The sequence below is a fragment of the Mytilus trossulus genome, chromosome 14 (genome assembly GCF_036588685.1).
Source record: "Mytilus trossulus isolate FHL-02 chromosome 14, PNRI_Mtr1.1.1.hap1, whole genome shotgun sequence".
NCBI classification, from domain to species: Eukaryota; Metazoa; Mollusca; class Bivalvia; order Mytilida; family Mytilidae; genus Mytilus; species Mytilus trossulus.
The window spans coordinates 30,619,724-30,634,643 of NC_086386.1; the positions used below are offsets into that span (position 1 = coordinate 30,619,724).

Below are 14,920 nucleotides of genomic sequence, written 5' to 3' on the forward strand. Positions count from 1 at the left end.
ATCCGAACTCGGAAACAAAACTTCCGGAATTTACATATCAAAAGTCAAAGTTGTGAACTGTATCGTTTATACAGAGGACGATGGTACATATAAGGTACACTAAACAATATACACAGAAACTCTCGTCTATATCTTATGAATTGTGCCTGTCTGTCAGACTTGAATGTGCATTACTTTTCTATCATATTATAGAACAATTGAATGTATACATGTTATTACAAGAGTACACATCATTTTACAATACAATATTTAAGTATATAGATATATGTTGAAATGAACAAAATCACATTTTAATTTATGGCCCAGCTTACGCCCGTCTTAGGGTGCTGGATTTTCTTGCTGCGTTTAAGACCCAATGGCGGCCTTCGCATGTTTTCTGCTCTTGAGTCGGATTTTTGTCTATTTGGCATATTCTCCATTTTAAGACTTCAACTCTCAATGAATGATAAACATGAGTATTTTAACTTGAGGATGTAATTTAAAGCTTAGAAATTATCTTAATTGGTTATACAGTTTTGTAATTGAATGCCTCTCTTATATTTTTGGTTTTCGAATGTAATTTTTTTTAAAGTAAATAAATGTACCAGATTTTGCAAAGGACTTTTAAGGATTGTTCCTGTATTAAGTTGTTGTCTCTTTGACGTATTAAACATATTACTTTTGTTCATATCGTATTTATTTGCCGGTAGATATAACGCAAAAGTCATGCTTCAAAACTTGATTTAACAGGAATTTCAAGAAGAAGCAATAGCAAAGGCGACTAGTAAAGGTAATGTAATATAAACAAAATGTGATTTTAAATTTTTTTTTATCTTTGTCAACATATTGTTTATTTTATACCATTTGTAAACATTGCACAAAATTTGGTCTATTCTCGTATTTTTGCTCAGGTGATACCAAAAAAAGAGACTAGGACTAAGAGGAAGACTATATACATTCCGTATCAATAAAAACAGAGGAAAATGCTATAAAATGTATAATTGGAAATAAAATGAGAAACTGGGATAGTCGCGTTCGTTTTCTTGATACACTTTTAAGACAAAATACGGAGAAAAATAGTGGAATCGTACTTATTACAAATGAAATTCTCCTGTATGTAAATTAATAAAATATATTGAGATATGATATGAATGCAAATAAGAGAGGAATCAAACGTAATTACAAATGGCTGATTTATAACTAAACAACAAAAAAGAAAAGAAAAAAGAAACAAATGTGATTTGTATGTTTAATCTACATGTAGTACAAAGTGTTTATTGACCGTCTACTCAAGGTATGAACTATTATCTTCTTATAAATTTTAATTTCAAAGGTCTCAAAGAAATAGATATGGTAAACCAAAATTCTCTGGATGCAAAGATTGGAAGCATAAGTGTTAACATTACAGTAGGGTCTATCATAACTGAAAAAGTAAGAATATGTATTTCTAGAAAGACTTCTTGCAATGTATTTATAATTAATATATGAAAAAGTAAAACACACGTATCAATGTTGATTGACATAATGATTGTTTATTGGTGTTTAACACAATTTTCAACATTCCAAATTGTGACGAATGTATCTTGAGTGAACCACCAATCATCGGCAGAAAAAGTCCCAATCCTTGTCAATTGAGATAGATGTAGAACGCACCTGTCAAGATCAGGGTTCGAACTATCAACGTCAGCGTTGACAGCTGAAAGTTAATACTGTTAAAGAACTATTAGACCACTCTGCTAAGGAGGCCCCACATCATCTTTATCATGTAGGGACATTTCAGTACTAGCCATTTAATCCTTCCAATATATCACATGGGTCACAACTTATTGTTATCTTGTAATTATGTCTCTTTTACATTTCCCCTTTTCCATTCTCAATTTTATGTATTATCTATAGTTAAAACTTATCAAAGATACCAGGCTGATGAGTTTGTGTAACATATTCTAGTAAACATGCACACAAAATAATGTTTCAGACCTTAAATATAGAATGTTTTCTCAATATGCATATTTTTTTACAATGACTAGATAAATATTAAGATTTAAATGAGCAATTTGCAATAAGCTCATTAACAGAACATGTTTTCCAACGCTTATCTTCAGTGAGGAGTTTTGCATTACTTTCTGGGTGTTTTACAGCTCACTATGCGATATAAGTTTATCCCATTGTTGAAGTACGTATGATGTTAATTTCTATATAATGTGGTCTGTGGTAGAGAGGTACCTTATTGGCAGTTATACATGTACCACATCTTCTAATTATTGTATATTCAAAATATCCGTTTTAAAAATCAAAATATCAGTACAATATATATCATATAATTTTGGTAGTTACGTTGTTTCGTAGGCTGACGTGATTGTCAATAGTTGTCCGTCTGATATAAAGTTGTACTTACGTTGTTTCGTAGGCTGACGTGATTGTCAATAGTTGTCCGTCTGATATAAAGTTGGTACTTACGTTGTTTCGTAGGCTGACGTGATTGTCAATAGTTGTCCGTCTGATATAAAGTTGGTACTTACGTTGTTTCGTAGGCTGACGTGATTGTCAATAGTTGTCCGTCTGATATAAAGTTGGTACTTACGTTGTTTCGTAGGCTGACGTGATTGTCAATAGTTGTCCGTCTGATATAAAGTTGGTACTTACGTTGTTTCGTAGGCTGACGTGATTGTCAATAGTTGTCCGTCTGATATAAAGTTGGTACTTACGTTGTTTCGTAGGCTGACGGGATTGTCAATAGTTGTCCGTCTGATATAAAGTTGGTACTTACGTTGTTTCGTAGGCTGACGTGATTGTCAATAGTTGTCCGTCTGATATAAAGTTGGTACTTACGTTGTTTCGTAGGCTGACGGGATTGTCAATAGTTGTCCGTCTGATATAAAGTTGGTACTTACGTTGTTTCGTAGGCTGACGTGATTGTCAATAGTTGTCCGTCTGATATGAGACTGGATACAAGACCAGGACTATCAAAAGTCATGTATGATGCTGCAGGAAATGGATTAAAGACGGAAATTGACAAAAACTATCCCAATGGTATAAAAGTTGGGGACCTTGCTGTGACTGGCGGCCATTCACTACATTGTAAAAAACTCTATCATGGGTGCTTGACATCTTTCTTTGCAAAGAGGGAAAGTGGGATGCTTCCAGAGACGGTTTGTACTTTTAACTTTAGAATTAAGACTAGTGAAATTACAAAACGATTATTGTAAAACATCTATTTAAATGTAATTAATGTCTGACTTAAGCCAATTGACTTTCATTCAAAATAGATGTATTAAAAAATAGCAGTTAAATGGACCTCTGATAATATTTTTATGAAATGTCTTCTGCATATACATGAATTCTTTTTATCATACATGTACTTCCGCCTAATTTTATTGAACGGGACATTTTTGTTTCCTTTTTTGAATCTGTAAGGAAAGCATTCCATGTATTTGTGAATTTGGATAATCGATTAGGCAAACCTTGTAGTGTAGATCAGTTGAATTGGTTAATAATTTGTGAGAACACAGTTTTGGAACAATAATTTATATTTTACTTTCGAAATATCATATGACACTTTTATGTTTTACTAGGTTCTAGAAAATTTTGTGACAAAATGCCTTGACGAAGCTAATAAGTATTCTGTCAAAAGCATAGTCTTTCCAGCGCTGGGTACAGGATTTCTGAAATTTCCACCCAAAACTGCTGCTTCGAATGTAATAAAGGCTATTAGAGACTTCCAGACGAATAATGCACAGTCATCTGTTAAGACGGTTAAGATTGTTATTTTTGGTGGAACAAATGATTGGACCTCCATTGAGCAGGTACTCATATTATAATTGCTTTATTGTGATGTAAATCGTTTGGTTGCATACATGTTTTGTGTATTAATCTACTTTAATATCATGAACCATGACGCTATGTATGGCCATCCTCTGTCTGTTTTGGAAGATATTGTGTTTTCTTTTTTGTGTTAAAAAATAGTTTGAGAGATGTTTATTTGTTCATTTTCTCGTACAAATGAAGAATTATATAATTGTTAATATCTGTGTCATTTGGTGGCATTTTTGTGAAGAATTGTCTCATTGGCAATCATTCTTCATCTTTTGTTTTAATCTTAAATGTTTACAACATATATTTGAAACTATTTGCAGCACACATAGCTTGTACAAAAAAATAGATACAGCATTTTGTGAACAAGCATATGAAAATTGAAATGAATTTCAAGATGAAGTCTAATTATACGATTTTTTATTGTAAAGTTCAATTTTTTAATTTTCAATTTTGCAGGCATACGTATCAGAATTAAATTCAGCAGGACAAGGACAAGGAGGTAAACTGTTCTTATTTATCATTCCATAATCTTTATAACTTCGATGCCTTTGTAATATCTTACAAAAAATGGAAAATGATATAAATTTACGGTAATTTGAAAATTTACGGAGGCATTTGTATAATATTGTTTTTTAATCGGATATTACAAGAGGGTCGTTTATGGAAGTGTGTATATAGATGCAAACAACCTACTGCATAATAATCTTTATTGATATTTGCAAAATGGATAGTATAACTAGTTGCTTTTTTCATTTCTTATGTACGTAGCAACTCGCCTAATGCACCGAATTTAATGTATTGTAGAGTACGAACCTAGGGTACATGTATTTTATTATGACGTGTTATGGACATGCAAGTCTAGTATGTAGACTTGTAAGATATTTTGATGTATGTTTTAAAATTGGTATTAATAGAGCATACTGTTTAATATTCTGTATTTTTTATGAAAGTTATTATGTAGGAAACAGTAATTGTGTGAAATAACTAGTATAATACTACTTGTAATGCTTGTAGTCTGGAACATATGATAATTGAAGCAAATAAGTTTTAATTCACATTTAATAAAGTCAAGTTAGAACAATTACAATGTTATGAGTTTTCTAGAAATATTGAATTACTGTCATTTGTATATTTGATAAACCAGTTGAAGTTCATGTAATAATTTACCAGTTCATAGTAATAATCCACTGAATAATCCAACTGTATGTCTTGAAATTTTGTGAAGATCCAATTGTAGAAACTGTAGTAAATCGTAGTAAATTCCACGCACCTGTGCTTGAATTTTATGAATAAAATGTATTGACATGCGCAGTAGAACCCATGTGTCACTTGGGACGATTGTTCAATAAAAACACTATTTTTACGTGTTGGCAACTGTTTTCACATACTTCTTGTAAATCCTTTTAGTATTTGTAATCAACGTCTTCAATGTTTTGTTGATGTTAATGCTCATTTTCCTTGATATTTCACATTTTGATCCACCGGTGACACTCAAACTTTTCGCAGTGTTGTTTACGTATTGTGACTTCCGGTGGCGCTGTATATATTGTTGTATTTTAGTTACCATAGAAATTTGTTTAGTACCATGCATAAAATGTTTATTATATAAAGCTTACTTAAGTTGTATAGTATTGTGATTTTTGTAATTTATTATAGAATTTCAATATTTAGTTGGACGGCAAGCGCGCGATCCAACAATTTTCCAACTTTCCAACAATCCAACATTGACGTAATTTCGACGCTTGGACGTCAGTTCTGCTCAAACTTTTGGTTCTTACAGTTGGTATTTTTATTTGCTCGCTATTTATTTTAGTCACAATGGTTAATTTTTGATGGAAACTTTATTTTTTTAAAAGGTAAATTTGTAAAGGAAAATAGTAAAGATAGCGTTTTCAAAGTTTAAAAGGAATATTTCATTTTAGCGGACTCTTTAAAGCTTTATTTCTGGTTTATATTTTAAAGTTAAGATTATTGAAATTGTTCATTGAAGTTCATGTTTATTGTTAACGTTTGTCTTTTTGTAATAAATAGAATTAAATAGGAAAGTAGGCAGTTAAGGGATAATTTCCTAAAGGTCTGGAAATTATAATAAAGTTAAGGGATAATTTCCTAAAGGTCTGGAAATTATAATAAACAAAACAGTTTATGAATGGTATAAACTGTATTTCATTATTAGTTATTCAGGAAAGGCTCTGAAATATAACTAATAATAATAAACATTTTTTTTATGTAACTGGTGAGGTCTCAGTTACAACTTTTACAAAAATAGTTAGAAAAAGGTCTTCTGACTAAATTTACTAGAAATTAGTATTTTCTCTTAGGTAATTTATTTTCTTATTAAGATAGCAGGACTCAGCCTTTTTATGTATTTTTCTGTCACACCAACATATTATCTCTTGAGTGTAGAGATAAGTTAATTGTAATAAATATCTCTTGAGTGTAGAGATAAATAAGAAAATATCTCTTGAGGTTAGAGATAAATCACTAGATGTATTATACTGAATAGAATCTTGTCATATCTTGAATATACCTGAAAATATATGATTCTTGAGATGAATAAAATATAGAAACTTATTTACGTGACTTTTAGCAAATGCCTATACTGACCAGCTCATATCTTGTCATACTGACTTTGTTATTTACAAACTACTCATAATATTTGAGTAAAAACTCTTGGGTCGAAGCATTTCAAGCCCCTGCCCGCTACATAATTTTGGCATCCTCGGTGGGATTCATTAAACTTTATTGAATCCTGTGATACGAACCTTTTGAAGTGTAATAGAGTAACAGTGCAATGGGTAAACCAAGGTCTGTTCGTGCAAGAAAGACCGACACCTATAATAAGGGACATAGTAGCCAAGGTGAATCAGAAACAGATGACAGTGAAATCCATACTGTCTATACCACTGATGACGAACCATGTCATACTGGAAGTGACCAAGTTTATGAAGTTTCTCATGACTTGTCTAACATGGAGACTGAGGAAGAAGAAGAAACAGTAATTTTAAGACCCAGATCCAACTTAAGTAAGAGGCCAAGTCCTAGAAAAACTTGCTCTCCAAGAATGTCCTCCAGAAATAGAAAGCAAAATGATATAGAAAATAAGTCAGAACCTCAAAATCAAGGTGATTCTGGGGTATATGATAGTATCAGAGTAGCTATACAAGATATGACTGGTCAAGTAGTAACAGCCATTCAAAATGCTTTTACTGGCATTACAAAACAATATAGGCATAGTAATGCTTCAAGTGAGCAACCAAAACATGCTAAAAGTATAACAATTGCTAATAATAGTAATTCATTTTCTAGAGTTAGAAAAAGTAAACCAAGTTTTACATCTTATAGTAATTTAGATTTTACATCAGCATCTGAGTGTGATGAATCTGATGATGAAATATTTAGTGACGCATGCTCTGATATAGATACTAATAGTATTGACACAGATGTTCTAACCCAAAGTAAACAATCAAAGTCAAAAATTGGGTTTTCCAATGCCAAACTCCCTACTTTCACAGGAAAAGAAAAATGGGAGGTATGGATTAATAGGTTTGAGGCAGTAGCAAACCTACAAAATTGGGATAACAGAAATAAATTGGGTGAATTGTTAACCAGACTTCAAGGGGAAGCTGGGGATTTTGTGTTCGACCAATTAAATAGTAAAACACTTAAAAATTACTCAAAATTAGCTACAGAACTTAAGAATAGATTTGGAGTCTTTGAAAATAAAAGAGCATACAAGATACAATTTAATAGGCGTACCCAGAAATATAATGAAGACACTGCAGACTATGCTGCAGAATTAAAACGCATATATGACAAGGCCTATTCTAACCGACATGCAAAAATCAGACAGGAAGACTTGCTCCAAAGATTTTTAATGGGACTGTCGGATACTGAAGCGAGAATTTACCTTGAACTTCATAAAGACCCCAAAACTATAGAGGAAGCAGTCCAAGAGGTCATTGTCTATAAGGAGACAACTTCTGAAACACATGAAAGTAATTCAGGAAGAAATACCAAAGTAAGGCAACTAAAGAAAGAGAACACCAATTTCAACAAGCCAGATTCCACAAGTTCAGTAAAAGATGTAATTTCATTAACCAAAGATGAATTACAGAAGATGTTTGATCAAATGTACCTAGACAAGAAAAGAAATGAGATGCAGACTTCAGTAGCAGGACAGTTGGACAGACAGCCCTTCAATGTAAATGCCCCACCCTATGTTCCTAATGGGAATTATAGGAATAACATCTCAGAAAATACCAATTACCCAGAAAACATCCCAAAATGTTACTACTGTGGTAAACCTGGTCATTATGCCAGAAAATGTTATGATAATCCCAATAGAGAAACTGATTATAGGAATAACAAGACCACGCCTCCAAGACAGACGAATAAACCTTACACTCCCCAAAACCATGATAGTAGCCGGTCAGACGCATATACATTAAACTAGAAAGGGTTAACCTAGTTGACCAGAAGTTAGCCCTTAAGTTAAATGAAAATGGTCATAAATTGGACAATATTAGTGTACAAGAGCCAACAAGCAGTATAAATTTTAGTAATAGTAAAGAGGAAACTAGTAGCAATAGTAATAGTAAAGAGGAAACTAGTAGCAATAGTAATAGTAAAGAGGAAGATATTAGTAATAGTAAAGAGGAAACTAGTAGCAATAGTAATAGTAAAGAGGAAACTAGTAGCAATAGTAATGGTAAAGAGGAAACTAGTAGTAATAGTAATATATCTTCTGTCACATTAGAAGATACAAATTTAGTTCTTCCTAATCCAGTTTTAGGAATTGAACAATCAGTTGCAAGTAATGTTATTGCAAGACAAGTACTCCGAAGTGATGGAGTCTATGTCGAAGGACATATCCAAGGGTCTGAGGTAAATTTTACTGTAGATACAGGGGCAGTCCGGACAGTATTATCCGTGTATGCCTTTAATAAAATTCCTCATATTAATAGACCAATCTTGGAAAAGTCTAATTCTTTAGCTTGTGCTGATGGTAAACCCCTAAAGGAGCTAGGGAAAGCTAATTTTGAAATTAAATTAGGAAATTTATGTTTTAATACAGAAATTATAGTTGCAAATATAGAAGATGAAGCTTTGTTAGGACTAGATGTGTTGATGAAATCTCAGTGGGGTCCTGCTGACATAAAGTTAACAGATGGAATTATACTGCTCGGTGGTCATGCTGGTCATTGTACACAAATTGGTCAAAGAAATGAATTTATACGAAAAATTTATGGGGAAGCTTACTATGAAATTCCTGCAAGGTCTGAAAATTTTGTTGATGTTTTCATTGACCGACTTGATGATCCTCCTGAAACAGTCCAAGATTGCATTTTACAACCCACTGAGAAATTTTCAGAAAGATCTCCATTAGCAATGGCACCATGTTTAGTTAATAGTAATAGTAGCCTAGCTAACATAAGTCAAGATGTTACTTGTAATACTAGTACCTGTAGTACTATGAACCCATACATGTATGATAAAGAAACAGTTATTGGTTCATCAGAAGTTGTTGAACATGAACCAAAGATGCTATTTAAATGTGAAGCCACACATGAAGTAAATAACCAAATTGCAATGAGAAGACTGCAATTTCATGACTCACACTTAGAGTCAGGAAAGGGGGTATCCAAAGAAGAAATAGGTAGACATTTGACCAATAAAGAAAAAGAACTGACGCCAGAACCACCCCCTTCACCAGAGCCACCCCCTACACTAGCAACAAAGCTCCAGTTGCACAAAAGAAACAGAAGAAGTCCCTGGTAGCTACTTGAAGAGACAATTAGTTTTAGATTGATTAAGATGTACATGTAATTTTAATTTTTTAATAGAAATATATTTTTTTTAATAGAAATGTTATTATATATATTGTTTATTTGAATTGTTAATATCAAAAGTACATGTAATTTATGGTTAAGATAGAAATTATTAGAAATTTATCTAGACTGAAAATATATTTTTGGAAAGTAGAAAGATTAAAAGTAATTTATTTATGAAATAGTCAAAAGCTTTTAAGTGTTAAAGTAAAATTTTGAGTAAAAATTTTGAACTTATATTTAAATATTTTGGTACTGTTTGCATGGTAACTAAAATTTTCCTTCAGGAAACCTCTGGTTTTTAGCCATGTTCCAGTTTGTTTATAACGTTCAGTAATTTTCCACATTTTGTACACATGTATGTGTATCTGGTATCTACTGCCCTCATGCTGATGGTCACTATGTTGAATCTTCTGGTGTATCTGTAAAATATATATTAAGAAATGTAATTATGTATGATTTTTACATATCTGGTATTATATTATGATGTATTTGTGTTGAGGAGAAAAATTACTTTATTCAGATTTTGAAATTGTTCCAGAATTAAGTATATTATTTTGAAGTAAACGCATTTAAAGCAGAAGAAAATATTTCAAATATTAATTGTAAACTTTTGCATAAGTTAAAACTATTTGCGGGGACGCAAATAATGGAAAGGGGGTAAAATGTAGAGTACGAACCTAGGGTACATGTATTTTATTATGACGTGTTATGGACATGCAAGTCTAGTATGTAGACTTGTAAGATATTTTGATGTATGTTTTAAAATTGGTATTAATAGAGCATACTGTTTAATATTCTGTATTTTTTATGAAAGTTATTATGTAGGAAACAGTAATTGTGTGAAATAACTAGTATAATACTACTTGTAATGCTTGTAGTCTGGAACATATGATAATTGAAGCAAATAAGTTTTAATTCACATTTAATAAAGTCAAGTTAGAACAATTACAATGTTATGAGTTTTCTAGAAATATTGAATTACTGTCATTTGTATATTTGATAAACCAGTTGAAGTTCATGTAATAATTTACCAGTTCATAGTAATAATCCACTGAATAATCCAACTGTATGTCTTGAAATTTTGTGAAGATCCAATTGTAGAAACTGTAGTAAATCGTAGTAAATTCCACGCACCTGTGCTTGAATTTTATGAATAAAATGTATTGACATGCGCAGTAGAACCCATGTGTCACTTGGGACGATTGTTCAATAAAAACACTATTTTTACGTGTTGGCAACTGTTTTCACATACTTCTTGTAAATCCTTTTAGTATTTGTAATCAACGTCTTCAATGTTTTGTTGATGTTAATGCTCATTTTCCTTGATATTTCACATTTTGATCCACCGGTGACACTCAAACTTTTCGCAGTGTTGTTTACGTATTGTGACTTCCGGTGGCGCTGTATATATTGTTGTATTTTAGTTACCATAGAAATTTGTTTAGTACCATGCATAAAATGTTTATTATATAAAGCTTACTTAAGTTGTATAGTATTGTGATTGTTGTAATTTATTATAGAATTTCAATATTTAGTTGGACGGCAAGCGCGCGATCCAACAATTTTCCAACTTTCCAACAATCCAACATTGACGTAATTTCGACGCTTGGACGTCAGTTCTGCTCAAACTTTTGGTTCTTACAGTTGGTATTTTTATTTGCTCGCTATTTATTTTAGTCACAATGGTTAATTTTTGATGGAAACTTTATTTTTTTAAAAGGTAAATTTGTAAAGGAAAATAGTAAAGATAGCGTTTTCAAAGTTTAAAAGGAATATTTCATTTTAGCGGACTCTTTAAAGCTTTATTTCTGGTTTATATTTTAAAGTTAAGATTATTGAAATTGTTCATTGAAGTTCATGTTTATTGTTAACGTTTGTCTTTTTGTAATAAATAGAATTAAATAGGAAAGTAGGCAGTTAAGGGATAATTTCCTAAAGGTCTGGAAATTATAATAAAGTTAAGGGATAATTTCCTAAAGGTCTGGAAATTATAATAAACAAAACAGTTTATGAATGGTATAAACTGTATTTCATTATTAGTTATTCAGGAAAGGCTCTGAAATATAACTAATAATAATAAACATTTTTTTTATGTAACTGGTGAGGTCTCAGTTACAACTTTTACAAAAATAGTTAGAAAAAGGTCTTCTGACTAAATTTACTAGAAATTAGTATTTTCTCTTAGGTAATTTATTTTCTTATTAAGATAGCAGGACTCAGCCTTTTTATGTATTTTTCTGTCACACCAACATATTATCTCTTGAGTGTAGAGATAAGTTAATTGTAATAAATATCTCTTGAGTGTAGAGATAAATAAGAAAATATCTCTTGAGGTTAGAGATAAATCACTAGATGTATTATACTGAATAGAATCTTGTCATATCTTGAATATACCTGAAAATATATGATTCTTGAGATGAATAAAATATAGAAACTTATTTACGTGACTTTTAGCAAATGCCTATACTGACCAGCTCATATCTTGTCATACTGACTTTGTTATTTACAAACTACTCATAATATTTGAGTAAAAACTCTTGGGTCGAAGCATTTCAAGCCCCTGCCCGCTACAGTATTGTACTTTTCAGCCACTGCATGTGCAGCTCCAGCGTCACAAATAATACCAGGACGAGGAACAAGAGCCTACCTTGCTCATAGATATCAAGAAGAACCAAGACCACCACCATATTGGACACACTTCAAGAGTAATCAAACTATAAAGGACTGGAATACTTCACAAAAAGGCAGTCACTGCAAAGTAACCAGTGTTGATACAAAAACATACCAATCGATTGCAAAGGCTTTCAAGAGTACAGGAGGATCAACCATAGTGAAAATAGAAAGAATCGAGAATATATTACTATACGAGAAGTATATTCAGGAGTGTCAAAGAACATTTCGTAAGGCGTATGTTACTCAACTTTGTACTCCCCTCAAAAATGTGAAGAAATCATCAGGCCCTGGACTCACAGTCAAATACCTAGATCAAGAAATGACTAAACACTTACACGAGGAAATCAATGAGTTGTATTTGTTTCACGGGACTAAAGTAAATGCAGTTGATGTTATAATACAACAGGGTCTAGACAGTCGGCTGGCGTCATCGGGACTGTTAGGTACAGGAGTGTACACTGCCGAAACGGCATCCAAATCTGCAGGCTATACAGGTATAAAGTTTTGAGACATTCATTTTACTCATTTGTTTTCATGCCAACTATTCTGAGTCAATTCTCGGAAATTACAATTGAGGCATACATATTTCTTTAAAGTAAGCTGGGCTTACTTATAATGTCGTGTATTAGATATTTTATCTGTTCATATGGGGGTCTTTAATGGTTACTGTAAAAGGTCCAAAGCAGTAGGTTTAATTTGAGATAAATATCGATTAATAATTTTGTAGACTAATTTTAAACACGAATGCTCGTTTTCTTCGTAGAACATTTTATAGATGTATGTATTTAATACACAGAAAGGAAACTAGTTATTCATATTCAGCTGAATAATTGTAATAAACACAAACACTTGAGCAGTCGATATTGGCAACACACCGGACATGATGATGATCATTTGTTATTGTACACTTAATCTGTTTAAGTTTCAACTGTCAATGAACTAAATCATGAGTCGAAGGTTTACATTTTTTAATCTAACCAATCAATTTCTGATTCCTCGTGTCTTGACCATTATTCAACGATTAAAGTCGTGTACAGCAAAGGGTATTGATTTTCTTCTTACATAATAAAAACCATCGACCACTGATTTAACCACTATCGCTAACTCAATTATGCCTGTACTAAAGTTGTTACCCATTTGAATTCGTATGATATTTTTTATCTCTTGATTTTACCTTTTGATTACAAACTAGCTATGTTGAATTCACTTCGGGGTTCAGTATTTTTTCATTTTTTATTATATTCATTTCAGATCAAAATAAAAATGGAGAAAGTAAGATGTTTCTGATGAGAGTTTGTTTAGGAGATATTTTCATTACAACTCAGATGACGAAGTTCAGACGGCCACCATGTATGAAGTGCTACGATGAAACTTGTATAAAACATCCAGAACTATTTGATTCAGTGGTTGCAGAATTTGGTAGTAGAAGAGAATTTGTAGTTTACGATAGAGTCAAATGTTATCCTGAATATATTATAACATACAAATGATCAAATATCATTTAATACATTTTGTAAAAATATTGATGCCTTTTTTTTTTACAATTTTTGATAATACTATGAAGAACACATTATATGTTTGTATCTATATTTGAGTCAAAATGTTTTCTCTTGTTTAAACTTTTAATATAGACAAAGGAACTTAGTTATTTATTGTCCATACGTTTGGTGTTGGAATGACCCTCATTCCCCCTTAAAAAAATACACTCAACAAAAAGGTAGCAAATAAGGCTTATTTAAGACATGGTAGCTCTTAAAGGTTTGTTTTATGTTTTAGATTTCAAACGAAATGATCATTGGAAGTAGTAAAATTGGTTCCGTTGTATTTGACTTAAAATAGTCATTTTACACATACATGTTGGCAAAGTAAGGTGTAAGCTAATTTTACACTCACAAATACATTACCCACATTTAAATATTTGTATAAGTTGTTAGTAATCAAAGGTACTAGGATTATGATTTAGTACGCCAGACGCGCGTTACGTCTACATATGACTCATCAGTAACGCTCATATAAAAAAAAGTTAGAAAGCCAAACAAATACGAAATTGAAGAGCATTGAGGATCCTAAATTCAAAAAAGACCAAATACGGCTAAAGTAACCTATACCTGGGTTAAGAAAATTCTCAGTTTAAAAAAAAAATCAAAGTATTAGAGGCGTTGTATCATATATCATTTTGCGATAAGCAACTCATGTCGAAATATTATCATCAAAAGCGCTGAACTTTCTTTGTTGACATGACAGATCAAATGCATACCTTAACTGTTGTTATAATAAATATATTACCTAAATCTCAGTTGGAAAATTCTTTCATGTTTAGAGTCCTCAGTGCTCTGAAACCTCGTCCTTAAATGTGAATTTTATTCGAGCATCACTGTTTTCCATTAAATGCAAGCAGTGTGTAGCCGTACAGAAATTAATTTTTTTATTGTTAACTATGCGGTATTAGTTTTGCTCATTAACGAGGTTCATATGGTGACCTAGGCTAAAGTTGTAATTATCTGTCATTTGGTCTCTTGTGGAAACTTGACCCATTGACAATTAAACTACATCTTCTCATTTTTATATAGACAAGATTTATTTTCAAATTCAAGCACTAATATCTGACAGATTATTATTTT

At 31.8% G+C, this 14,920-nt stretch overlaps 2 protein-coding genes across 2 annotated transcripts; both read left to right on the top strand.

Annotated features, from left to right (window-relative positions):
* The first annotated feature begins 43 nt into the window (after window positions 1–43).
* LOC134697062 (protein mono-ADP-ribosyltransferase PARP15-like) lies at window positions 44–4,437 on the top strand. The gene is made up of 6 exons (XM_063559080.1): window positions 44–94; window positions 730–769; window positions 1,313–1,410; window positions 2,883–3,128; window positions 3,552–3,782; window positions 4,249–4,437. The coding sequence occupies exons 3-6, from the start codon at window positions 1,330–1,332 to the stop codon at window positions 4,318–4,320; spliced, it is 630 nt and encodes a 209-aa protein (XP_063415150.1). The 5' UTR covers window positions 44–94; window positions 730–769; window positions 1,313–1,329; the 3' UTR covers window positions 4,321–4,437.
* A 7,781-nt stretch (window positions 4,438–12,218) lies between these two features.
* Window positions 12,219–13,913, top strand: LOC134696302 (protein mono-ADP-ribosyltransferase PARP12-like). The gene is made up of 2 exons (XM_063558017.1): window positions 12,219–12,793; window positions 13,551–13,913. Exons 1-2 carry the CDS (start codon window positions 12,619–12,621, stop codon window positions 13,787–13,789), a joined length of 414 nt encoding a protein of 137 aa, XP_063414087.1. The 5' UTR covers window positions 12,219–12,618; the 3' UTR covers window positions 13,790–13,913.
* Window positions 13,914–14,920: the final 1,007 nt, after the last annotated feature.

Bases quoted from the DNA above. Each gene is read 5' to 3' on its own strand.
- LOC134697062 (XM_063559080.1), top strand. From the start codon at position 1,330: ATGGTAAACCAAAATTCTCTGGATGCAAAGATTGGAAGCATAAGTGTT. The intron at 1,411-2,882 runs GTAAGAATATGT...GTTGTTTCGTAG, and splicing joins GGTCTATCATAACTGAAAAA to GCTGACGTGATTGTCAATAG. The intron at 3,783-4,248 runs GTACTCATATTA...TCAATTTTGCAG, and splicing joins ATTGGACCTCCATTGAGCAG to GCATACGTATCAGAATTAAA.
- LOC134696302 (XM_063558017.1), top strand. From the start codon at position 12,619: ATGACTAAACACTTACACGAGGAAATCAATGAGTTGTATTTGTTTCAC. The intron at 12,794-13,550 runs GTATAAAGTTTT...TATTCATTTCAG, and splicing joins CAAATCTGCAGGCTATACAG to ATCAAAATAAAAATGGAGAA.